Below are 27,126 nucleotides of genomic sequence, written 5' to 3' on the forward strand. Positions count from 1 at the left end.
CAAACTCCAAACCTTGTAGTTCAGTGTCTGGTAGTTTCCGTTTCCAAACGTTTCGGTGGCTCTACCTTTTCAGTTTTGCTTCCTGCAGCGTGGATGTCTCTCTCTTGGGCTGGTTCGACTCCCTGTATATCACTCTCCTTGCTAGATAATCCCATGACTCTGGCATCCCCTACATCTTGGGTTCTTCACCAAAACCCAGGATTCATTTCCATAGCTTTACACATGGTCTCTCGGGGCCTCCTTCCCTCTCAGGACCTCCACTCAAGGACTACCCTGCCGCACGCTGTCAGGCCTCAGCAGCTCTCTGAAACCACAGTGGAAGAATCCTTAAGCCCGTCACTCTCTAAAGCTAACATACCATGTGATGATACTGGCAAATTCTGCTGTCAGCTCGGGGTGGACCCTAAACCCCTTGAACCACATTAGTATCAGCTTTCATATCCAGTTCCTTTCCAAGAGCATTAAACTCATTAGGTCGTTGGAAACTTAACTGGGCGGGATCTTAGCCTGGAGGAGCCCGTCCCTTTATTCCATACAGGTCAGGTCTCATTAAGGGTGCTGATATCCTTAACAACAGCCAGTCTTCTAGCACAAACCTTGGCTATAGCATTAAGCTTCTTTGTGCTCTTTTTATTTCCAAATGGTATATGATACACTTTGTGTGTCACACTTGTTTTTTTGCATTAAAAAACTGCATAAATATCAGTAACAGGCTGGAGAGATGGCTCAGCAGTTAAGAGCACTGACTGCTCTTCCAGAGGTCCTGAGTTCAAATCCCAGCAACCACATGGTGGCTCACAACCATCTGTAATAAGATCTGATGCCCTCTTCTGGTGTGTCTGAAGACAGCTACTGTGTACTTATAAATAAAATAAATAAATAAATTTTTTAAAAAAAAATTAGTAACAGCGGTGCCACAATTTCAACATGATGTTGAAACATGATGCAATTACGCCATTACTTCTTAATTTGCCCTCAAGCAAGTCCTTAGGACTTCTAAGAAGGCATCCACATTCTTTGCTAAAATATCACATGAATGGCCTCTGGCCAGGTTTCTAATACTGTCCCCTTCTGAAATTTCTCGAGCCTCCATATTCTGTATTGTTCTCAGCACTACTGTCTTCCAAGCTTCTGCTTGAATGGCCCAGTAAGCTCTGCTTACAGAATCCAACAGCCTTTCTAATGCAGAGTTTCCACATTCTTCCAAAAGGCAACACGTTCAGGTTCTCTTTGCAGCCACACCCCAACCCCTGTATCAACTTAGACATTAGTTACTCTTCTGTGACGGTGAAGAGATACCATAACCAGAAGGGGTTCTTGGTAGAATTTACTTTGGCTTACAATTCCAAAGGAATTCCATCGTTTTGGGCTGGCCTGAAAGCTGAAAGATCACGACATCTCAGCCACAAGCACAAAGCAGAGAGCAAAATGGAAGTGAAACACAGCCATGAAATCTGTGAGCAAGCTCCATAAACGTACTGGTTCCCTAAGTTGGACCATAATGTAATGTAATTCTTTTCGGTCTGTCATCGTGCCCTATCTGGGTTTAGGAGATGTTGGTACATCCCCAAGAGGAGCCTCACTGACGAGTCAGAGGAGGATGACTTATCTCATTCGCCTGTGTTGAGAAAAGACTGTGAGGAGAGCTGGTTTGCTGCATCTGGATTGGTAGGCCTCTGCTCTGGCCTGGTTACCAAGGTCTCTAGGTCTGAAACCAGATCCCAAATCTACCTTAAGGGCTGCCTGCTGGTTTTGCTGTTTCTGAACTGGTAGCCATTCTAGCAAATGGATTAGTCTCAGAACTGTGAAGGGTCGTATTGGTTTGTGCCCACTGACGGCATGGAAGCTGCCGTTGTGTCTGATTTTCAAACCAGTTCAGTAGTCTAGACGACTCTGGCAGGCCTCTTTGCTCAGTCCTTCAGCTTCAGCAGGGTTGGGGTTTGCTCAGGCATGGTTCACAGGGCATCTCTCCGACTTGAGGTAGAAGCAGCCATCATACAACAGCTTCTTATCAGAAACACTTGAGCGAGTGCTCAGATCTGTAGTGGGAAGACTTGTGTGGACTCCAAATCGATGGTGGACAAGTGGGTTCCAAAGAGATTGATACAACTCGTCAGAACCCGAAGGACCTTCTGAGTTAGTTCTGAATTTAGTTCCATTCTGAGCATCTTCCCAATTTAGTTCAGTAAATATTCAAGATGTCAAATGATTTAGAGGGAGCCAGGGGAGGTTGGCGTTTTCCAGGTATGCTATAAAATAATTTGTTGTCAGAGAAAGGATTTTATAACTTTGTGATTGATGAGAAATTAAGAGTAGAGGTTGAGAGGAGGACATCTGAGCACTGTTTCTTCATGAAAATGAAAAAATACAGATAACTCCTAAGTTGGTTATGTGTAACCTACCTTAGATCTCTAAATACTAGCTGAATTTGAACTGCTTCCTGCAAATCATTTAGTTACAGTGTTAAAGAAATAAAAGGCAGTCCTATCCATGCCAGAAATATGGAAATGATTTTACTTCATTTTTGGGAGGGCAGGGGGCACTTGGGTCCTGTTGTATGGTATAATGGACAAAGGGTTTCAAACTTCAGTTATGAGAGCAAAGTTGTGTCAGAAAAGTTAGCTATGCATCGGGAAAGTATGCTGGGAGTGTGACTGAGTTTCTTTACTATGTGTTATAGGAGGTGGGCCCAACCTAGGTGAGGTCTCCTCCTCTTTACAGTAGGGCAAGGGCATCCTTCCAATAAACTGGGTTTAGGCGTGGGATGTTTACTGTAAATCCACAGGAAATCATGATCAGCTTTTTGGTCATTTCAAAATTGAGTTAGAGGACCAGAGCCAATGCCTGGGAAAACGGGTCTTGAAGGAAGAAGGAGGAAATGTTAGAGACAGAGTTACAGGATGGGCCAATGATGCATTCACTTCTTTCCTGGAATTTGCAACTGGATAACTGTTCCAAAGAGACAGAGAATGTCAACCCTACAGATGTGACAACTAGTCACATATGACCAAGTAGTGCTAAGGAAGACATTATCTCCACATCAACTGTACTCATCTTGTTGACGTTAATGTGAGCAGAGCAAGACTTTAGTTAATTATGAAGAGTTCACTCTCTAAGAGTGCTTCTGGTCCTCAGGCAGTGGTGACACGGGCCTTTATTTCCAGCACTGGGAAGGCAGAAGCACGTGGATCTCTGAGTTCAAGGCCAGCGTGGTTTACAGAGTGACTCCCAGGACAGCCAGGACAACACAGAGGAACCGTCTCAAAAAACGAACAAAAGAAACAAACAAAACACAGGGGACCGGAGAGATGGCTCAGCGGTTAAGAGCACTGGCTGCTCTTCCAAAGGTCCTGAGTTCAATTCCCAGCACCCACATGGTGGCTCACCACTATCTTTATGGGATCTGATGTCTTCTTCTGGCCTGCAGGCAGAATGTTGTATACATACATACATACATACATACATACATACATACATACATACAGCAGCTATCCTTCACAACACCAGTCTCTACCGTGCCTTAACAGGCTGAGCAGCCGTGGGGAGCAAGCCAGTGAGCAACATTTCTTCATGGTCTCTGTTTCAATTCCTGCCCTGACTACCTCAGTCACAACCCGTAACACGGAAGTGTAAGCCAAATGAAACCTCTCCAGGTTGTTCCTGGTCAGTGTTTCACCACAGCTTAGTACCAGAGAAGCTAACTGGGACAGTTTCCCGTCAGCATCTCAAACACGCTGATCCTAAGACACAAGTCTCAAATACCAAGACTTACAGATTTATAAGAGAAAACGCTTTTGTATGTTAGACAAAAAGTGTTTTATTCAAGGCTGTTGAGTGTAGGGTAAAAACATCTTTAGGGCTAGAGCAAAATGTGTAGTGACAAAAGAACTGTGCTGTCGGTGACACAGAGGTGTTCCAGGAGAGCTAGGTAAATTAAATTTCCTGGAGAAACCTACGAGAGCAGCCACTTCCGTTCATTGGTTTCATGTGGAGAGCGGAGTGTAGGAAATGGGGCGGCACAAATAAATGCAAAATGAATTGTTGCTCACTAAGAGCACTGAAGCCGACATTAGAATTGTTGTTCGTGGGGCTGGGGATTTGGCTGAGTGGTAGAGCGCTTGCCTAGGAAGCGCAAGGTCCTGGGTTCGGTCCCCAGCCCCGGAAAAAAAAAGAGGAAAAAGAAAAAAAAAAAAGAATTGTTGTTCGTGTCTCTTTAAGTGTCGTCAGCTGCGAACAATTCAGGGACTTCATTTGTTCATTTCTACACAGATAATATTTCTATTAGGTCAACTGGCAGGCTTTATATTAGCTTTGCACACCAGAAAGTCTTGCTTACTTAAGAGACAGTTAAACAGCAATGTCCACACACACTTATTCACCCTTGCACAAAGTGGGGAGAGTGCGCTAGTTGAGAAAATATGAACATGTGCTAGAACGGTATTTGATGTATAAATTTTTCGGTTTTAGTTTATGCATGTATGTATCGAGGCTGAAACCCAGGGTCTCGTGAATGTTACACATACATTTTATCACTGGGCTACACTTGTGCCTCACTCCCTGTTTAACAAAGCAAGACGTATACAAAGTGAACACATTTCTGATAATTAATCTAGGTCCCACCGAAGGAATTTTCCATTAATATCTGTATCCAAATCTGTACATGAATGAGGGAATGTTTTGTGTAGTACAGGCTGTTTAAACAGCACGGCTGGCCCGTTACTTCATGCCAGTAGCAACTCCAACCTCCGGTTACAAACCACAAATGTTCCCAGACACAATGTGCTCTGACAATGATATCACTCATATTTATTGACACGTGTGTGCCTCCATTTGAAAGTTAATATTAATATTACAAAGACTTCTGACACGGAAGTTTTGTTCAAAGTTTCGTGTGTTGACTTACTCTATTTGATTTATTCAAATTGTTCAATGAAATATCTCTGATAAAGAATTCTCAATTTGCCCAAGTTTCCCCTGTGTACAAATTCTGAAATATTAAAGAGCATGTAAGTTCTTCCAACTGTATTAAGTGAATTAGTGCATTCTTATAAAAGTATCTGCCCAATGGCTTGAGAAAGTATTCCTCAAACTAAAAAAAAAAAAAGTATTGGGGATTTTAAAAAAAAGGAGTATTTGGGGATAAAAATGAGCTATCTCCAGTCAGTTCTATTTCTCTTAAATCGGGGACTTTCTGACAATGGATCTCAAGGCTGTCTTGCAGGTCACATACATCTCAGGTCCAGAGCTCATGAGAACTTAGGGAGGAGGAAAAACTTAAAAAGTATTTCTGTGGGACTGGCTGAAATGAAAGTAATGATCGTGTGTGTGTGTGTGTGTGTGTGTGTGTGTGTGTGTGTGTGTGTGTGTAGGGCTGTTACATGGTCACACAGACCACATAATAGAGACTGTGTTCCAGAGAAGACAGCCAACTTGTGCCACACAGAATTTTTTGTATAAATTTAACACCTGTGAAGTCCCTTCTTGCAAAAACATCGTCCACACTGTCACATTTATAGGAAACCCCGTATATGTGCCTTTTCTGATGCCTGCTGATGGTTTCTGCTAACGGAACTTCCCACGTTAGACTCACAGGTGCTCCCTCAGGTGGATTCTCTGATGTACAGTGAGGGAGGACTTATGATAAAACCTTTTCCTACATTCCTGACATTCAAATCGTTTCTCACGTTCGTGAGTGATCTGATGCCTGCTCAGGTATGACTTCTGGTGAAAAGCCTTCCTGCACAGCTTGCACTCATAGGGCTTCTCGCCTGTGTGGGTTCTCTGATGAACGGTGAGATGTGACTTACTGTAAAACGTCTTCCTGCACTCCTCACACGAGTATGGTTTATAGCCTGTGTGGCTTCTCTGGTGGACAGTGAGGGAGGACTTATGGAGGAAGGTTTTCCTGCATTCTTCACAGGCATATGGTCTGTCCCCTGTGTGGTTTCTCTGATGCCTGCTGAGGCTCGACTTCTGGTAGAAGGCTTTCCCACACTCTTTACATTTGTAGGGTTTCTCGCCGCTGTGAATTCCCTGGTGCATGCTGAGGTGTGACTGACGGTGAAAAGTTTTCCCACACACATCGCATTCATAAGGTTTCTCCCCAGTGTGTGTTTTCTGATGTACAGTAAGGTTTGACTTACGATTGAAGGTTTTCTGACATTCCTGACATTCATAGGGTTTGTCGCCTGTGTGAATTTTCCTATGTATAATGAGGTGCGACTTAGAGTAGAACGTTTTCCTGCACTCGTCACACTCATACGGTTTCTCACCTGTGTGAGTTCTATGATGGACATTCAGGTCTGACTTACAGTAGAAGGTTTTCCTGCATTTTTTACATTCATAGGGCTTCTCACCTGTGTGAGTCCTCTGATGTATGGTGAGGGAGGACTTATGGAAGAAAGCTTTCTTACATTCTTTGCAACCATAGGGTCTCTCACCTGTGTGAATTCTCTGGTGCCTGCTGAGGTGTGACTTCCGGTAAAATGACTTCCCACACATGTTACATCTGTAGGGTTTATAACCTGCACGGGTCTTCTGACAGCATCTGAGATTTGGCTTCTCACTGAAGCTTTGCTCAGACTGATACATTTCATAGAGTTTGGATCCTTTGGGGACACTCTGGTGCACACTTTGCTGGTTTTTCTGATGAAAGCAATTCTCACATTGTTTATATCTATGGGACCCGACTCCCACATGTATCCTCTGGTCTTTGTGGTATGATGTATTAATGAAAGTTTTCTCGCAATCCCTACACGTGAAATATTTCTGTCCTTTGTGTATTTTCTTATGTTTGGTGAGCTTAAACTTTGTACAGAATGTTTCCTTACAAATACTACATTCAAAAGTTTCTTTGCATACCCAACTCATCTCTTGGGCATTAAGGGCTACCTCATCAGGTGCTTTCTCGGACTCGGAAAACTTACTAGACCTATGGGCAACGTGAAACCCCTTGTTCGTCCATAATGCCTTTGTGCTGCAGGTTGCTTCTTGCCTACAACATTGAAAATGCTGTCCAGTACCTGGAGCTCTGTTATACAACCCATGATGCTCTGCATGCATGGGGGGCTTGCTGGTTAGAGAGCCGTCAGGTTCCTCTCCAGTCGGCAAGTCACTGGGCTCTTTAGAGGGAGATGCGCTCTGCCATACACCAAGTGTCACAGGCCTCATTCCTGAGGAGTTTCCATTCTTTATAGTCCGATTTGAAACACGGTTTGAGCCCACATTAAGTATGTTTCCTAATTTAACTTTCTCCTGAGTTGATGTGTTGCTGTTGGTAATTACAAAGTGCCACAAGTGTCTCTCTTCATTGTCCTGGTTGGTTTCACTCAGTTCCCTTACTTTCCGGACATCTAAAAGAAAATAGAAGTAGCCAAGCTCATGTTACATCATAAAAATGAAGAACTGCCTTCTTGTTCTCATTCCATTGTGATTTAACAATAATGTTGATATATGATATATGCAGATGTGTCCCCAGTAGTCCACAACGTAGACTTTTCAATGTAAAAATCATACGGTCAGATACTCCTCAGCTAGCCATCTGAGGATGGAGGTTTGCACGGCTTTTTTCACCTAAGTGTGGACTTAGGAAGGGGCTGCTATCTGTGTGTTCAGTTTTCACTGCTCCACAAAGAGCCACAGTAGAAATTGAGGGGGCTGGTTTACAGACACAAATGACCTATTCCCATATAAAACAGCAAAGTCCAACCCTCCAAATTCCTAAACAAAATCTATTTTGTGCTTCCAAGAACCTCAATGGGGCCAGGAAGCTCCAGTCTGCCCCCTTGCTGGACTAGTGGACTTCATTCAGGATACTAAGCCCTACCATTGTTGGAAGGTTTTCCGGATGTTTCTGGGATTCACTGTGCTGTCATTCTTCACTTAGATGAAGGTCCATGCAGCTCTATTTTGTAACCCTCTGCTTCTGGAACCTTCCATTTTTGTATTAAGCTGTCTTCTATATTATAAATGAGGTCTTCTATTTAAGTCTATTGTCTTCAAATTACTTTCAAAGACTGCTGACAACAGCTTCTACACAGACACAGAAACCTCAGCCTTTCAACCGGAAAGCCTTACTTCACTTAAGCTCCACTTAAACGCCACTTTCCTGTCAAGCTTCGCTTCCCCCTTCCCATGCTGAGCACTCCTCACTCGCATACATTCTACCTCATGGGATAGGAGACTTGATACTGGGTGTCTTTCTCTGATTTCCTCACCAACCCTTCAGTTAATGCCTGAAAATCTGTGACACTGATATCTATATTAAGCTACCAATTTCCATATCTATAAGGACTAAGACAAATCTCTATATTATGCCCACCTATGTATTAGATATACCAAATACTGGAAAAAAATAAGTGTCAAGATTTAACTAAATAAATAACAGTCTCCTTAAAATTCTCTTACCTTCAGACTTTTCCTGGAATAAAACAGTGAACACTTCTATTTCTTATTTTATAATAAAGCATCCTTTGTGACTCTTATAACCAAATATTATGTGTGTTTAATTTCTTTCAACAAAATGTAAGCTCTCTGTGTGCAGATCTATTTATTGTTATTTGCATGTTTAATTTTAGACGTGCTAGGCTTAGGAGAGAACCAAATCCAGGTGATAAAAGAACTAACCCAGCCAAAAATGCTTCGAGTAGAAAACACAGACAACTGAGAATGTAGAGACAGCAGCTAACCAGATAACCAAAGCTGTCTATGAAGCTCTATACAGTTAAAGAAAACATACGCAACAAAATAAAAAAGAGAGTAAAAGGTCACGTGAGCATTCTCCTTGGAGAGCGCACACAGGAAATATGTGAGCTACCACACCAGCTGTTCCCAAGACTAGGAGCGGCACCTCAGGAAGAAGAGCTGGGCATGGCCAGTGTCTGTGAGAGTCTGCTCATCCTCGTCCGTGTGTCCAGGGTACAGTCACTGACCTGGTCGGCTCTGCTTTGGAATGTCTTCTGCTCTCCATGGCCCAGTTCCTTGTTCCAACTTAAAGATCACCTCAGGTTTGGTCACGCAGTGTCCTGTTGATGGGAAATAGTGTAAGGCTACCAAATGCTAAGTCAGGTTCGCTGCAGAAAGATTGCACCCTTGGGAACTGAGTGACAGCTGGACACGTCGGAACATCCTGTGAGAAGTTTACATTCCTGTGGGCTGGAGCCCTGCCTTTAGTAAGGAAAGTGAAATGGCTTAAGAAGAGAGCAGAGCTGGGACTCTTACAGGCCTGTGCTCTCAGCCACAGATGCGAAGGCAGAAGGGAGACCAGGTCAAAGTCTGTTTGAGCAATTTAATAAGACCCTATCTTAAAATGAAAAGGGGGTTGGGAATCACAGCTCAGCTGCAGAGCGCTTGCCTAATACACATGAAGCCTTAAATTAATCCCCAGCACTAAGAATAAATAAATAGGAATTAGAAATCTAAGAATGGTTTTAAGAAAACTTAGAGACATAATACAATTCAGTAAAAAGAAAGACAGAGAGATGGAAAGACAGAAGAAAGGAAAGAAGGAAGAAGGAAGGAAGGAAGGAAAGAAAGAAAAAGAAAGAAAGAAAGAACAAAAGAAAGAAAGAAAGAAAGAAAGAAAGAAAGAAGAAAGAAAGAAAGAAAGAAAGAAAGAAAGAAAGAAAGAAAGAAAGAAAGGGAGAAAGAAAGAAAGAAAGCCAGCCAGCCTCAGATACGTAGGAGACGGGGGTGACTGAAAACTGAAGTGACCCAGCTTTTGGATGGCTCAGCAGGTAAGTGCACCAGATACAGGGCTTTGCCGGCTGAGTTCTGTCCCTAGCCCTCTGACCCCTAGATGTATGTCATGGCATGTGACTGTGTACACACACACACACACACACACACACACACACACATACACACATACATACACTCATACATACAAATATACACGCTATACATTTTTTAAATGTTCATGCAATCTGAATTTCAAAGCTAAGACTCAACAAAAACTCAAGGAAAACAAAAAGGTGGGTGTCCCAACAGCAGAACTAATCAGGCAGAAAAATAACATTTAGAATAATGCCATGTTTTGTACTGTTTTAGGTTTTTGTTTTTGTTTTGTTGTTTGTTTTTTATTTGTTTTGTTTTGTTTTGTTTTTGGCATAGGGTCTCACTATGTAGCATAGCCCTGGCTGTCCTGGAGCTCACACTGTAGACCAGGCTGGCCTCAAACTCACATAGATCCACCTGCCTCTGCCTCCTGAGTGATAGGATTAAAGGCGTGTGTCAGAGTTTAAAATGGAAGAAGGAATTAATTTATCTTTACTTTATCTGTCTGAATGTTTTGCCAGCATGTATGTCTATGAAGCACGTGCATGCACTGCCTGTGGATTTGAAGGGTTTAAATTTCTAAAAGTTAGTCATGAACAAAGTCTGACTATGCCTGAAAGAATTGAGATAGGGCTCCAAGGACACTGGCCATCTGGAGCTACCCCTGGAGCTACCTCCCTTCCTTTCCTTCACTCCCTGATACGAGTCATCCCTTAGTTGAGCGAGATAAGACAACTTGCCCATATTGCCAAGATGCTAGAATGCTTTGTTAATACAATTCCTCGCAGAAAAAAAAAATAACTGTACACCCTTTGTACTAGCCAATTACTGGTTTTCCCTATATAAGCTCCTGCCTAGAGAGGCTCGGGGCTTGACTCAATCTCCTGTGTGAGATACGTGTCAGCCCAAGATCTCGTAAATAAAACTGCCTCTTGCTGATTACATCAAGACCGGCTTCTCGTGTTTCCTGGGGGTACCCCAACCCGTGACTGGAGCGAGAGTCTCCCCAAGTCTGGGGGTCTTTCATTGGGGGCTCGTCCGGGATAGGAGCATAACCCCCGGAGATCCGAATGCCTCTTGGAGGTACGTTAGTGTGAGTGCTGGAAAGTGGCCGCTGTGTGAGTGTGAGAGTAGTGTGTGTGTGAATTAAGTCCTGTAGTCTGTGTTTTTCAGTACCGGTTTAAGGTCTTGGTGCACTGTCTGGGCAGAAGAAGGCTTCCCACTGCATTGTTTTTGAGTGCACTCGGGTGGATGGGCTTCCCACCCCGTTGTTTTTGAGTGCACTCGAGTGGATGGGCTTCCCACTCCGTTGTTTTTGAGTGCACTCGGGTGGATAGGCTTCCCACCCCGTTGTTTTTGAGTACACTTGGGTAGATGGGCTTCCTACCCCGTATTTAAGTGTGCTTGGGTGGAAGGGCTTCCCACCCCGGACAGACGCCTGTGAGTAGGTACTGGGTTTCTACTTCAAATAGCTGTTTTCTTTTTGTTCTTTTTTTAGATAGCGGAAGTGAGGACGCCCCAGCTCTGGGAGACGTCCCATGAGCCGACTTTTGTCGGGAGGACCCGGCAGGTGACAGTCAAAGAGATCTGACTGTGACTTGACTTCGGAGGTCGTGTTCGGCTGCCTATTTAAGTATAGGCATGGACAAGTGTGCTTAGATGTGTTAGTGTCTGTTGTCTGTATTCTGTTTCTGTGTTTGGTATCCCAGAAGCAGCTAAGGTTAAGCTGCAGTTTGGGCCAGGTACTGAAGGTACCAGGCATCTGTGGAAATTGGTTATAGGATGCTTTGTCTTGGTCTTGTTTGTCTGGTTTGTTTTCTGTGGTATTGTCCAGTGTCTTTTTGGCTTTTGTTTCGTTTTTGGACTTGGACTGACAACTGTGTTTGAAATCATGAAACTGTTTGCTTTGTTTGTCAAGGAGTTTTACTTGGTCCTCTTGGTGCTTAACTTAAAAGTTAAAAATAATTTGCTTGAGAGAAATTGTTTTCTGCTGGGGAGTTTTATCTTTCTCTCTTGAGCCTCCTCCCCAAGGAGAGCTGCCCCTCTCTTTACTCCCATTGTCCAGCCCAGCTGCTGTTAACCGTTGTGTATGAAGGACTCCAGGTTAGCGAGTGATCCGTCTGAAGCAGGCATTAACAAAAACCTGAAAGTTTTACCTTAGATCCTGAAGAAAAATTCTCCCTGTGGCTTAAACATTCACAGCTTCTAAGGAAGGGACAACACAGAGTAGGAAAATGTAGGGGCTGAGGGTGGCAAGCATGCAGGCCTACTAGCAAGCTACAGGCTGTGCGTGGGCAACAGCGCAGCTCTGGCCAAGTCAGCGCAAGAGGAGTTTCAAGGTAAGGAGGCTGGCTGGGGTTGGCGCTTTGACAACAAAGATAGCGTAGAGTTAGTGGTTGTATTTTGGCCCTGAAAAAAAAAAAATTCCAGTTGCTGCCTTCAGTGGCCAGACCTTCAACACTTGCTAACAAAAGGAGAGTATTCATTAAGAGAAGTTCTTTAAGGGAGCCTGCCTTATCTGCTGGCCCTATTCCAAGAGAGGAGTTGATCTCCAACATTAAGTAATCTTCCCTGTTAGTCATCATTGACATGGAGAGTGGCTTTGATCCTATCCCCACAGCAGCCAGTTCCTGCCCCTGTGGTCAAAATGCCCCAGGTTGGGGGGCAGAGAAGCCCCTAAAATAGTTTCAAAGAATCTACAACAAACTGTGAAGAACTTTGTTTTGCCAGTCAAAATTTAGAATTCAGGTTTTGGCTGTGGCCAAGGTCAGGATTAATGTTTTCTTTTCCATGGGCCTTTAACCCAGTGAGACAGCTTGGTAAAGGACTACTACTACAGTCCTGATAGCCCCAGGTGAACTGGTTACAATTCTTTTGTCAGCCACCTGGCATCTAACACCCAGGTTCTAATGTCTCTCCATCCTTTTGTTATTAGTTCTTACTAGAAGCCTAGTGTCCTTCAGAGGCTGGGTTTATTGAGAGACAGAGCCACTGAGCTGGCACTGAATTTCGGGAGGTACTTCTTAAGTAAAATCTAAGTCCAGAGAAATAGTCGATAACAGATCAGCTGCCTCTCTGCTTGCCTTTCTGTTTCACAGGAACAAAGCTTGTGCTTATTTCTACAATGGCCTTTTTGTCCAAGAAAGTCTCCTGGTTTAGCTGTGTGACTAAATGCTGTTTGCCCTCTTCAGTAGACTTCTATTCTCAAGATTCTCTTGTTTTCTCACCATCCCATTTGAGATGCTTGTTAGTAACTATTACAGGTCTTCTTGACCACCGAGGAAAGACAGAATCCTGCTAGAGGCCAGAAAGAATGTTCCAGACACGGATGGAAGACCCTCACTCCTGACTGTTGACTTGAATACCCCTGAAGGTAGGGAGTGCTCCAGGTCTGCCGCCAGGCTCCAAGGGTGGGTCTCCGAGGGACTAGAAAATGCCCCACCAATTTGGCTAAAGTAAGAAAAAGATATAAAGAAAAAGTTACAGAAACTTAAAGGGTTAAGCTAAGTCACTGAGAGAGTTGTTGTAAGTTGCAGAGAAAATAAGGTTGATATATGGTTCAGGGTCAGTGCACAAAAGTGGACAGCAACTAATAGCTGTAGAAGAAGATACAGATAGAGAGACTGAGGAAGAGAAAGAGGAAAGAAGGTAAAAAGAACAGGAAGCTAGGGAAGAAAAGAGACAAGAGAGGAACATATACTGGCCACAGTAGTTAGGGAACCTAGGAAGATAGTACCTGGCAACAGAAGAGAATTCCTGGCTAAAGATCAGTGTGCCTAATACGAAGAAAAAGGACACTGGGTCAGGGACTGCCCGAGAAAGAACAAGAGGGGCCACTGGAGAGCTTCTTGGTCCTAGAGTGCTGGCTATGTACAGAGATAGAAGGGAAGTGTGGATACAGGGACCCAATGCTCTGTGCTCCTATGCCCCCCCCCAGTGGGCCAATATCCAAAGACCTTGAGTGCAAGGGGCTACTGGCAACGAACAATACTTATGGACTGCCCGAAGAACAGTGGACCTTGGCGTGGGCCGGGTAACCCACCCACTAGTTCATGGTCATCCCTGACTGCCCCTATCCCTTGCTCATGAGAAAATTGCTCTCCAAAATGGCTTGCGTGGGCTAAAATGGCTGGGTGAGGCCATGTGTATGCATATCTACAGACTGCGTATGTGGAGCTTAAGACCTGTCTCAGTGCACCAGTACCTGATGCTGGGAGATGTGTGTGTATGGCTTAGTGCCGTTCTGCCTGGAATACATCATTCCTGCCAGCTGGGCTCTGACAATTATCACCCAATCCAGGACTTAAACTGTGGTAGAGTGGCTGATGTTTTGCCTTTAAATGAAATGTCCCAGAGGATGGGATCACTGATCAGTTGACATGGACTAGATTCTCCACCTGTTGGGGGCAATCTGGTCACCTTGCTGCCCAATCCTGACCTGGAGCCACCACAGCACAAGTGTCAAGCACTGGCAGAAGCCCATGGGTGGAGGAAAGACCTCTGCGACTGGCTGATTGACCCCTGCTGAAAGCCGAGGACCTTGTCCACAGACGGGAACAGTTCTCTTCATGAAGGTCAGAGATAAGTGGGTGCTGCCGTGGTGGACAACACAATGTCATCTGGGATGGCTGAACTTCTACCCCCCAGCACATCAGCACTGCAGATGCCTTTACCATCTCTTGGATGCCCTGGTGAAGCCAACAACTGTGAGTACTATTCGTTGCTCAGGATATCAGAAGGAAGAGATTCAGTGGCATAGGACAGTAACAAAGCAGATAAAGTGGCTCAGAAAATGGCTATGCAGGAGCCTATCCTGGTTACAGGCCTACAAGAGACAGCCACTGGGAACTGGGATTGGACTAAGAGACGGCCTCTACAATCATCAAGAAGATACTGGAAGAAATCTTTCCCCCGATTTGGAATGCCCAAGGTAATCTGGTCAGACAATGGCCCTACTTTCGTTGCCAAGGTAAGCCAGGGTGTGGCCAAGTATTTAGAGGTTGATTGAAAATTACATTATATTTACAGACCTCAAAGTTCAGGACAGGTAAATAAATAAAACTCTAAAAGAGACCCTGACCAAATTAAATTGACCATGAAGACTGGCGCAGACTGGGTGACACTCCTTCCCTCTCGCTCTCTTCAGAGCAAGAAATATCCCTTCCAGATTCAGCTTTACCCCCTTTGAGATCTTATATGGGGCATCAGATCCTCTGACTGTATTAGATGATGTTACTGAACCAACATGTCATAGTAATAATGATTTATGTGTCAGGCTAAAAGACCTACAGGTGATACAGAAAGAAATCTGCTCACAGCTGGCAGCAGCCTATGCCCTGGGGACCCCCGAGACATCTCATCCGTTCCAGGTCGGAGACTGTAGGTACATACAATGACACGGAGCCCAGACACTCGAGCCTCGCTGGAAAGGACCGTACCTGGTGCTGCTGACCACCCTGACAGCCGTCAATTCTCAGCCCTCACCAGCCGCATACTAGCCGTTGGGGCTGAGAGCTGGGACCTAGAGGGACACTCAGATCTTCAAAAAGCTCCCTAGACTTGCACATCAGATAAGTGGATACATCAGAGACGTGACTGGGATGTTGCTATAATGCTCACTTGAGGAGTGTGCTTTAGAAACAAGAATTTCATGTTTGCCCTGGGTTCCATCGAGAAAAATATAGAGATAGGCTTGATTTCTATTACAAATGATGTAACATTACATATGTTAATACTCCTAACACTTCTTAGGACTGTGCCTCAGGGACCATAAGTTTAAGAGTTCTAAGATAGTCATGACCTTGGTGTATAGGTTTAGATAGTGTTCAGATTAGAATCCTAAAGACTTTTTAGCTGACCTCCAAGAATACCTAACCTCCCTCTCAGAGGTAGTCCTTCAAAATAGGAGAAGATTAGACCTGATATTCCTTAAAGAAAGAGGGCTATGTGCTGCTTTGAGAGAAGAATGTTGTTTTTACCTCGATCACTCCGGGACCATTAAAGATTCTATGGCTAAACTTAGGGAAAGGTTAGACAAGAGACGACGAGAACGAGAAACCACTGATAACTGGTTTCAAAGCTGGTTCAATAGTTCCCCATGGCTTACCACCCTGTTGTCAGCTTTAGCCGGTCCCTTGATTATCCTCGTCCTCTTGCTCACTGTTGGGCCCTGCATCATTAACCGCCTTTTTGCTTTTATTAGGGAACGGATTAGTGCTATACAAGTCCTTATGTTGAGACAACAGTATCGGGCTATACGGAGTGAAGAGCCTCTAGACGCTAGATTCATCATGTAGTCCTAGGATTAGGACTACTTAACTAAGAGCAGAGGGGAATGAAGGGTTAAAATTTCTAAAAGTTAGTCATGAACAAAGTCTGACTATGCCTGAAAGAATTGAGATAGGGCTCCAAGGACACTGGCCATCTGGAGCTACCCCTGGAGCTACCTCCCTTCCTTTCCTTCACTCCCTGATATGAGTCATCCCTTAGTTGAGCGAGATAAGACAACTTGCCCATATTGCCAAGATGCTAGAATGCTTTGTTAATACAATTCCTCGCAGAAAAAAAAATAACTGTACACCCTTTGTACTAGCCAATTACTGGTTTTCCCTATATAAGCTCCTGCCTAGAGAGGCTCGGGGCTTGACTCAATCTCCTGTGTGAGATACGTGTCAGCCCGAGATCTCTTAAATAAAACTGACTCTTGCTGATTATATCAAGACCGGCTTCTCGTGTTTCCTGGGGGTACCCCAACCCGTGACTGGAGCAAGAGTCTCCCCAAGTCTGGGGGTCTTTCAGATTCAAGGAGAGACGGCTGGAGGCCCTGGGGCCAGAGTTACCGATGGTTGATAAGTTGCCATGTGTGTACTCGAACCCAGGTTTTCTGGCAAAGCAGCCAATGCTCTTAACTGCTAAGCCATCTCTCCAGCCCCCTCCCAGACATTTAAGCATCTGTGTGACTGGTGTTCCAAAGAGAATATAGATTGGACATAAAAACCAAACCAGAACAGAACACTCAGCCAGACATGGTGGACCACACCTGCCATTCTCAGCATTCAGGTGGCTCAAACAAGAAACTCAGGAGTCAAAGGTCAGCCTGGACTACTAGCAAATTCTGAGTGCACTGGAACTACATAGGAAAATCCTATTTCAAAGAAACAAACAGTGGGAGGCAGAGACAAGGGGATCCAGGAGTTTGCCAGCCAGCAGCCTGCCCAAACAGGAAATTTCAGGTTCAGTGAGAGACCTTGTCTCAAGGTGTTAGCTTGGGGTTTTTGTTTTTGTCATCTTGCAAAAGCTTGTTATCTGGGAACAGAAACCTCAGTTGAAAGAATGTTTCCATCAAACTGACCTGTAGGCAAGCTTGGGGACAATTTACTTGGTTAGTTATTGATGTGAGAGGCCCACCCCACTGTGGGCTGTGCCCCACTTGGGCAGGTGGTGCTGGGCTGTAAAGAAAGCAGGCTGAACAAGCCATGAGGAGCAAACCAGTAAGCAGTACCCCTCCATGGCCTCTGCTTCAGTTCCTGCTTTGGCTTCCCCTACTGATGAACTCTGACTTGTAAGCCAAATGTTTTCCTCAAGTGGCTTTTGGAACTAAGATACAAGGAATAAGGAGAGGGTGAGGGGGGGAGAGAGGGAAAAGAGGAGGGAGAGGGGGAGGGAAAGGGGAGGGAGGCGCGGAGGGGAGTACCCATAACATCATCCTTTCCTCTGGCCTCCAAATATTCATGCACATGTGTATGAACTTGCAGACAGTCATGCACACAAGCACATACACCACACACATATTCCAATTTTTTTAAAAATCCAAATAAATAAATTATACAGTGAAGTAAATGATAAATAAAATCCAAATTCAAGAGAAATAAATGGGGGTTGGGGATTTAGCTCAGTGGTAGAGCACTTGCCTAGGAAGCGCAAGGCCCTGGGTTCAGTCCCCAGCTCCGAAAAAAAAGAAAAAAAAAGAACCCCTCCAAAAAAGAGAAATAAATGAATATCTAGATCCCAAATATAAGAATATCTAGATTTTCCCAAAAAGGTTCTGATGTATAAAAGACAAAAACATGCTTCAGAAGAATCCCAGAGTGCACGAGAACTCAAACAGGTGAGGGCTTAAGAGGCTGAATGACTCAAAGCCAAAACCACTGCTAACCGAGGACACTATCTAGAGAGGTTAACTGCAAAACCTGAGAATTGGACTTTCTAAAATAAAAACTGAAGGAATTCTTCAACACGAGATCAGCCTGTGGTGATTAATCTTGCCAATTTAATAGGGTCTGGAATCCATAAAGGACAAGTCTCTGAAGGGCTCTCTGTGGGTTCCCCCAGGAAGGATTGGCCGAGGGGAGAAGATGCTCCCCGGGGAACAGCACCTTTTGTCAGGGTAAATGGGGAGGGAGGATGCTGCCTGCCTGTTCTCCTTGCTGGTGAGTGTGCTCATCTCTGCTGCCAGTGACATTCTTTCCTGATATCGGACTCTAGCTTCATCAGTCTCCAAAGTGGACGGAAGACCAGCGAGTCTCCAGGATTCTTTCAGGCCTTAAACACTAGACTGAGACAGCTGAGGTGTCTGGCCTTGTGGACTGAGAAGTACTGAGTCCTCAGGGTCTCCAGGATTTCAACCCTTTAATGTAATTCATGTCGTAGTGATCCCTGACCATAAAATTATTTTTGTTGCTACTTCATAACTATAATTTTGCTACTTTTAGGAATTATGATGCAAATACCTGTGTTTTCCAGTGGTCTTTGGTGACCTCATGTAAAAGAGTCATCTGACCCCCAGAGTGGCTGTGACCCATAGGTTGAGAACCACTGCTCTAAAGAACCTTACCTAGGGGGTTGGGGATTTAGCTCAGTGGTAGAGCGCTTGCCTAGGAAGCACAAGGCTCTGGGTTCGGTCCCCAGCCCCCCAGCTCCGAAAAAAAGAACAAAAAAAAAAAAAAAAAAGAACCTTACCTAGTACACAGGTTTAAGTGATGGCACACAGTAAGTGAACGAATCATGACTACCATTACTGAAACACATGAACATATAAAACTAAACAATACAGCAGGATACACACAAAAAAGAAGAAAGTGTATCGATACAGAAAACTATTAAACAAAAAATTAACACAGAGGAAAAAAGAATACAGAATGTAGCCACCCAAAGATGTCAGGAATGTGTCCTCATTTATCAAAAACATTCTTAAATGTAAACAGAAGCACTTCCCAGTAAATATATAAACTGAATAGATGAAAATAACAGATTCAGTGGCATGCTGCAGGGGAGAAAAACATTTATTAGGAAAGACGCAGATGCGTGCGAACTGAACACCAAGGGATGGCCCTAACATGCAAATCGGACCCAAATCAACCCGTTCGCACAGAATCAAAACCTGTCAAAAAGGAGGGAGAGGAGGAAGAGGAAGAGGAGGAGGAGGAAGAGGAGGAAGAGGGACCAATGCAAAGAGTATGTAATGTGTAATGAGACACACACGTGCTGAACCCCGAGATTGTAGAGCGCATGTCACTGGATCACACAGACGAGGTGGGCTGTGGTACAATAGTATCTGAGGACTACAGCAGCCACCGCCACCGAGGGGCAGTTCACTGTGACAGGAAATTTACAGAGCAACACTGGTATCAAAGCCCACAGTAGAACAAAAGCCTAAGAGACACTGACAGGCTGTCAGCTACTGCTGAGAGCACCACTATGTCACGGCTCATGGGGTGCACATTACTGCTCTGCAGATTTAGAAATAAACAAACAAAAACTCTGAATTCATAATGTTCTCTTTGGTCACCATGAGACACATAAAGTTGAAAATTAAATTGCTGAATGACTTATGAGTATGAAAGAAAGTAAAATGCAAATTTAAAAATTAATTGGGAGGCTGAAGAGATGGCTCAGTGGTTAAGGGCACTGACTGCTCTTCCAGAGGTCCTGAGTTCAATTCCCAGCAACCACATGGCTCACAACCAACAGTGGAATCTGCTGCCCTCTTCTGGCGAGCATGCATACATACACATGGAGCATTCAACACATAAAGTTAATGAATCCTTTTTAAAAAGAAAAGACAGTCATACTATTCACATTTTACAGAAAACAAGCAAAAAAAAGTGCATAAAAGTCCATTACGACAGAAATGAAGAGTTTCTGGTTGTAGCCGCCACTGCAGAGCAGCAGCCATGGCTCCAGGCTATGCCGTGTCCGTTGGCCTCATCTCAGGCCACAAGGGGAGGAAGAACATGAACAAGCAGAGTCATGGCTGGTGGTGCTAATGTCTCACGAAGCACACCACCTTTTTTGTGGGACTGTAGAGTTTTCTGCCCCATCAGATCGGCAGTGCCTCCAAGGACACAAAAGTTCATCAGGAAGGATGCGAAGATACATGCCAGGGCCAAGAGGAGGTTGGAGAAGCTGATCAAAACACCGGCTTCAAGAAGTACAGAACCTTAGAGGGTTGGGGATTTAGCTCAGTGGTAGAGCGCTTGCCTAGGAAGCGCAAGGCCCTGGGTTCGGTCCCCAGCTCCGAAAAAAAAAGAACCAAAGAAGTACAGAACCTTTTCTGCCTGTCCTCCCACAAGACACACGCACGCATGCACACACACACAAACAGACACACATACACACCACACACATGCACACAAGCACGCACGCACGCACGCACGTACACTACTCACGCTGACTTACCAATGCCATGGAATCCTCATCTAAGTACCAAGAGCATTTTCACAGAACTAGGAAAAAGCCAGTCCTAATCTCCATAGAGAAACACAAAAGCCCCCAGGCAGTCAAAGCACACAGGAACTAGCTAAGACAGCGCAGAACTGGCATAAAAGTAGACAAACTGCCAAAGGGACAACAGAAACAAGTCCATTCCTTACAGTCGTCTGGTTTTCACCAGAGGTGGGAAATAAGTGGTGCAAACTCCAGACCCTCTTGTACACAGAAAGGTATTAGACCTATATCCTACCGTACTCAGAAATCTAATTAAAATATATCGAAGACATAAATGCAAGACTGAAACTACTGAGGTAAAACACAGGGGAGCTGAATATTGATTCAAAGATTTCCCCCCCTTTTTGAGATTGGTGTCTCTATGTTGCCAGATGGGTCTGGAAGTCCTAGGCACAAGTAATGCTTCCTCCTCAATTTCCAGGGTGCTGGAAATGCACCATCAGACTCAGGACAAAGATGACATGACCTCAAATCCCAGTCATCTACAAGAACTGACAACTGGGGTTTCATAAACAAAACCCTCTCTAAAAAAAAGCCAAGGCTGGAGTGAAAGTCAACTACAGAACCAACGAAAATGCCTGCAGCTATACAAGGGGCAGGTTCCTGGACCATAAGAGGAAGTTGACAGCAGAAAAAAAAAATCAGTTCATTAGAAGTTGAGCAAATGACTTGAGTATTTTTCCAAAGGCACATAAATAACAGAGAGACCCGCCAATAAATGGCCAGTGCCTGTAAACATTGGAAAATGCAAATCAAAACCACAACCAAGTGCCACTAGACTTGCAGCTGGAATATCCCCAAAACCATCAACAGCAAACACTAATGAGGACACAGAGAAAGACATGTTATCCTTCACCGTTGCTGGGAGTGTAAAATCACTACTATGAAAAAAACGTATCCACTTTCCTTTAAAAACTAGAAATAGGGGCTGGAGAGGTGGCTCAGTGGTTAAGAGCACTAACTCAAGAGGTCCTGAGTTCAATTCCCAGCAACCACATGGTGGCTCACAACCATCTGTAATGGGATCTGATGCCCTCTTCTGGTGTATCTGAAGACAGTGTACTCATATACATTAAATAAATAAATAAATAAATAAATAAATAAATAAATAAATAAATAAATAAATAAAAAATAAAACTAGAAATAGAACCAGCTTTATGGTACAGCTATTACTGAATATATTAAAAGAAAATGAAGTCAGCATTTTGAAAGATCATGAGTTCAAGGTAATATTGGGCTACATGAGATCTTGTCTTTAAAAGAAAAGGTTTATGGGCTGGAGGGATGGCTCAGTGTTAAGAGCACTCACTGAGTCAAAGGACCTGCGTTCAGTTCCCAGCAGCCACAACTGTCTGGTGCTGTCTTCTGGTATACATGCAGACAAAGTACCCATGTACATAAAATACATGAATAAATCTTTTTTGAAAAAAATGTATGTATGCATAAGGGAATATTACTCACTAACAAACCCAATACTTATCTTGGGTTGGAACTGAAGGATGTTTTTGCCAAGTAAGTGAGGCACAAGGGACACACATTGCACATCCTTGTTTATATGTGGAAAACAAACTGGCACTCACAGAAATAGAAGCAGAGTTGGTGACAAAGCCTATTAGGTGTGTGAGGGAGGGAGGGATAGAGAAGCTGGTTAATACACGCAGGGGTGCAGCCAGGTAGCCTGTATAACCTCAGTTTTACATAGCACAGAAGCATGACTGTGGTTAAAATGATTCAGTGCCCCAAGATGACTAATAGAGAACTTAAATGTTCCCAATACAAATCTGCATAGACTTGCCAATTTCTGGAGGTGGGTTTATCATACATACGTACATATGTACATACATACACATATACATACATACATACACACACATATACATGCATACATACATACGTACGTACATACTGTGTGTGTGTCTGTCTGTCTGCCTGTCTGTCTGTCTGTCTAAACAAACTCCAGACGTGGTTACTGTTCTTACTAACAAAGGAAGTGTTTTTAATACTGCTGGGGTCTCTCACTCACCCAAGGACTCCAGGCTTCTGTAGGTCTCCAGCATCACGTCCCTGTAGAGCTTCCTCTGAGCGTCATCCAGGTCCTGCCACTCATCCCAGGTGAAGTCCACAGACACATCCTCAAATGACACCAAGCCCTGTAATGAGACATTTCTCCTCAACTGAAGCTTTTGAGCCTACCAGGAGACGGGAGTGTGGGAGTGGACCCTTCGTGAGTGTGCTTCCCACACGCTGCATCTTTCTATCTTTATCATGGGAGGGGGAACACTAAAATAGTGTTCTATTTAGTAACTCAAAAGACTACGCCTACAGATTTTTCCATTCCTAGCAAAAATGGATAAAATTAAATGCAGTGAAACATGCACAAGGCCCTAGGTTCAATCTTCAGAAACACATATGCAAACACACATGCAAGCACACACACATACACAAACATACATGCACAGACATATACATGCACACGTGCATACACACACATGCACACACACATACATACACAAGCACGCATGCACACATACTTACAAACATATACAGGCAGAAATACACACAAACACACATGCAGAGACATACACATGCATGCGCGCGCACACACACACACACACACACACACACACACACTTACACATTAAAAAAGAAAGAGAAAGAAAAGAAGCCCTGTCTATAAATGCCCTGGTAATCTAGTCATACATAAATCCTTGAAATAATGTTAAAGACATGTATCGGTGAAGGACAGAGTGAACTGTATATAATCTTAGATACTTTTTCTAGGAATAAGGAGAAATTCAATGTTAAAAAGCACATTGATGTATTTCTCTGTTCCACTGGTGGGAGGTGAGGGGTGATCCTCAAAGGCACAGAAAAGGCATTTTCATTATTTATTTTATGCATATGGCTATTTTGCCTGCATGTATGTATGTGTATCATATGTGTGCAGTGTTTCTGGAGACCAGAAGGCCTTCCACACCCTAGAACTGGAGTTACAGATGGTTATGAGCTGTCATGTGGGTGCTGGGATTTGAACTCAGGTCCTCTGGAAGAGCAGTCAGTGCTCTTAACCACTGAGCCAATTGTTTTTTAAAGATTTCTTCTCATGATAAAAATGTAGGTCTCGGGTTGGGGATTTAGCTCAGTGGTAGAGAGCTTGCCTAGCAAGCGCAAGGCCCTGGGTTCGGTCCCCAGCTCCGAAAAAAAAAGAAAAGAAAAAAAAATGTAGGTCTCTAAAAGGCAGGAAGGCAGCTGAGGGGAAGAAGGAATAAGGATGCCCGTCTTCCCAGCCCAGGTTTGCTAGGCTGTAATCCCAGTTCTTGAGAGGCAGAAGCAGGAGGATTCAAGTTTGAGGCCAGCCAGAGCAAGGCCCTATCTCCAAAACTCAGAATCATCCTAGAGAGCCACATCTCTGAGCTCCAGCCCATATAAGATGTCACTTAACCAAGTTAAATGACAAGAAGAAAATGAGGATTCTCATGTCCTTATCATTTAGAAGTAAAAACACCTGAGAATCTCCAGTAAAGGATTTCAAATAGAAAATTCAATAAATTAAAACTATACAACATTAAACTCTACATGTGAAAATATTCATGAAAGGTGTCGGACATTCTTTAAAAAAAAAAAAGCAAGTAAAGAGAGTATCATAATCTCGGAGTAGAACTTTATATCATGAAGACACTGACTCTCTGGAGGTCAATAAACTAAGTTAACAGTAGTCCAATGGAAAAGGGGATTTCAGGGTTTTTATGGAGAACTGAAGAAGCAGAAAAGGGTGTGATTAGTTCCTGTTCTGTTTCCCAAGTCCCAGTCCCTCCCTGCTTCGGTTGGGCTTCCATTACATATGCTACATTTCCTGTTCTGCAGCATCAAGACAGCAGCTGATTCGGTTCCTTCTGAGGCTCCTCCAAGCGTATAAATCCTTGACATCCTCACAGTGCAGTGAGGGAGCTCTCCCTCCCTCTTTTAAAGGCCATTAGTCCCGTGAGATTAGGGACAAGGGCCTTTTTAACCACAGTTACCTTCCTCGAGCCCTACCTCAGGTATGGTGGCATTTGGAATTAGTGGTTAGCCGCGCCATGTAAATTCGTCCACAGCATATGTCATTCCTAACTCTGATGAAAAATCAAATACCTTCTTGTAGTCAATCCAAATAAAGGTTATAATCTCCCGCTTAGCTCGGCTAACCAAACAGCATGTGCATGGAAGCCAGAGGACAACATCAGATACAACTCCTCACAACCACCTTCCCTCACACTATGGAATTCCTAGCCTCCTTCCTCAGATCCCTGGACCCCAGATTCCTCTCTGTAAATACCCATTGGTACAGCATAGGGGGTCCCTGAGATAAAGACAACGGGCAGGGTAGGGTGAGAGGACTCTCACCGGCTGCTCCACTGCAGGACGCCCCTCTCTGCGGACTTCCTTCTTCTATCTATAGCAATGGAGACAGTAACACACATTTGAGCGTGTAGGCCTCATCCTAAGCAAATCTGCAATGTCGTAAAGGACATAAACACCATCCCTACCTCCTCCTACTAGAGTAGAGGCCCCCCTGAGCGCAGGGAGGAGCTGAAGAGGCCACATCTGACAACCCCAAAACAAACCACACGGTCTAGCTTTCAACGATCAAGACTTCACATCCTTTTTTAAAGGATATCTTAAACATTTTGCTTTTGGTATCCATTGCTGGAATTATTCACCCTAAGTACAATGTAACCGTATGTTCCCACGCTGTGGTATCTCTCCATCACAAAAGATGGATTTTCTTAAGTTTTCTGTATCTCCTAAAATGGTCATGTGGACCTTTCAAATTGTATTTCATTGGATGCATGCACACACGCCGGTGCCACAGAGCACATATGGTGGTCTAAGGACAGCTTGTGGGGTCTGGTCTTTTCCTTTCACCATATGGGACCTGGAGATCCAACTTGGGTCATCAGGGCTGAGTACTGTGCCCACAGACCCATCTCGATGGCGCTCTTGTGGATTTCAATTGTTGACTGCTGTGGTGTATTACACTAAATTGTGCTTGAATAGAGAGTGTGTTGCACACGTATAATTTCATGCCACTGTTTCTAGATGAGGTAAGGGAATAAGGAAGACAGCATGCACGCACACGACCTATAGCTTCTGACTTACCTTTGCTGGCGCCTTGTGTCGTCTTGCTCCATTCCGCTGGGACCATCTCCAGTGACTGTAAGTGACTGGCTTCTTCTTGTAGCTTCTCTTCTGCTTTCCAGTTTCAGGACGTCGACTGGGGCGTTGACTCGTGGAGTTCTCCGCCCTGTCATGCTGCAAGTTCCTCTACAAACGCATGCAACGTTGAAGATGCCATGTGAGTGACTTAGAGCCATGTGTGTGCTGGACACAATGCAGCAACACATGAACTGAAGGAAAATCCAACAGAGCGACCCCCAGTCTCCGGCAAAGTACTCACGCTACTTTCCTGTGTGCTTGGCACATGCAGTGCCCTGAGTACACAATTCAAACTTTCTGCTAAAATTATCATAAAAAGCAAATGCTGGGAAATGCCTCAAAGTAACTGCCAACTTGTTAGACAATATCACAGCAACACACCAAGTACGGATACAAGCTTCACTGTGGTATTTTTATAGTATTCATAAAAGCTTAAGTTTCTTCCCTACACATGACACTTTCAATAGTACCCACTTAAAACTTACAAGTTCTGTGGTGTGTAATGTAAATTATAGTTACAGACAAGTCAAAGATGCAGGAATTCTCACTCGTTCTACTAGCTGTTTTAAGTTCTATTTGAGATGTTACAAAGTTGGGGGGAATGAGGATTTTAAAGGGGAGGTTGAAATTTTTCTAACCATTGCAAAGATGGGCACAGATTCTTTTGATACCCATGACCATACCTGTGACTAACTTCCTACAACTCTGCCCCACCAGCAATGCACATCATACTGTGAATTCATGAAGGGATTAACCTACTCACGAGGCCAGAGCCATTGGAATGTCACCTCTGGAAAGACCCTCGCACAGCCAGAGGCGTGTTTCTTAATGTAGGCAGCAGTCAGCCCCATAGAGCTGACGGTCGATTACACACACTTCACAAAGTTATGAAGATGCGAGAGGTGCACACAGAGCCATCGTGCAGGTACATCGGGAGCAGATACATAATTACAGCAAAGGACCTGAATTCAGTGTGGAAGAATGTGGAAGAGACAGAGACGCTGCATGTGCCCTCTCACTACACTCTCCACACAAGCCAACACAGTAAGAGCCTTGCTGATAATGGGGAGGCCAAGAGATGTCCGATCCCAGGCTCGCGCCACACCTCAGGCTGCTCCAGCATCCAGGGCTGTCACTGATAGACAGTGGGACACCAGACACAGCAGCTGTGGCACATGAGTCTGGACCAAGAGAAGGGTGCGGCTGAGGACAAGTGTCCCGGTAGAGTCAGGGAGTGAGAAGGCTCAGCCAAGTCAAGACCCAGGGCGACAGAGGCTGTGAGCTCAGCCCTGAACAGGCCTCCCGGAGTCAAACCATCTGCACGCGGCAAAGCGGAGGAAACCGGAACCCTGAGGGTTCCTGCGGGCAGCACTCACCATGGCGCCCCAGTCCGCCTCCGGCAGCTGACAGGCCTGAGACGCCCGGACTGCC

At 44.4% G+C, this 27,126-nt stretch overlaps 1 protein-coding gene and 1 long non-coding RNA gene across 2 annotated transcripts; one reads left to right on the forward strand and one right to left on the reverse strand.

Annotated features, from left to right (window-relative positions):
* Positions 1 to 3,797: 3,797 nt before the first annotated feature.
* Zfp39 (zinc finger protein 39) lies at positions 3,798 to 27,126 on the reverse strand. Its single transcript, NM_001107004.4, is given in 5 exon segments — positions 3,798 to 7,352; positions 8,931 to 9,023; positions 22,523 to 22,649; positions 25,639 to 25,803; positions 27,072 to 27,126. Coding segments are annotated over 5 exon segments (2,154 nt in total). The 5' UTR covers positions 27,075 to 27,126; the 3' UTR covers positions 3,798 to 5,586.
* Positions 11,273 to 15,438, forward strand: LOC134480798 (uncharacterized). Its single transcript, XR_015631652.1, has 2 exons — positions 11,273 to 13,147; positions 15,050 to 15,438. It is a non-coding gene; the product is annotated as an uncharacterized LOC134480798 (long non-coding RNA).

The sequence above is a fragment of the Rattus norvegicus genome, chromosome 10 (assembly GCF_021556685.1).
Source record: "Rattus norvegicus strain SHRSP/BbbUtx chromosome 10, alternate assembly SHRSP_T2T, whole genome shotgun sequence".
Classification (NCBI taxonomy): Eukaryota; Metazoa; Chordata; class Mammalia; order Rodentia; family Muridae; genus Rattus; species Rattus norvegicus.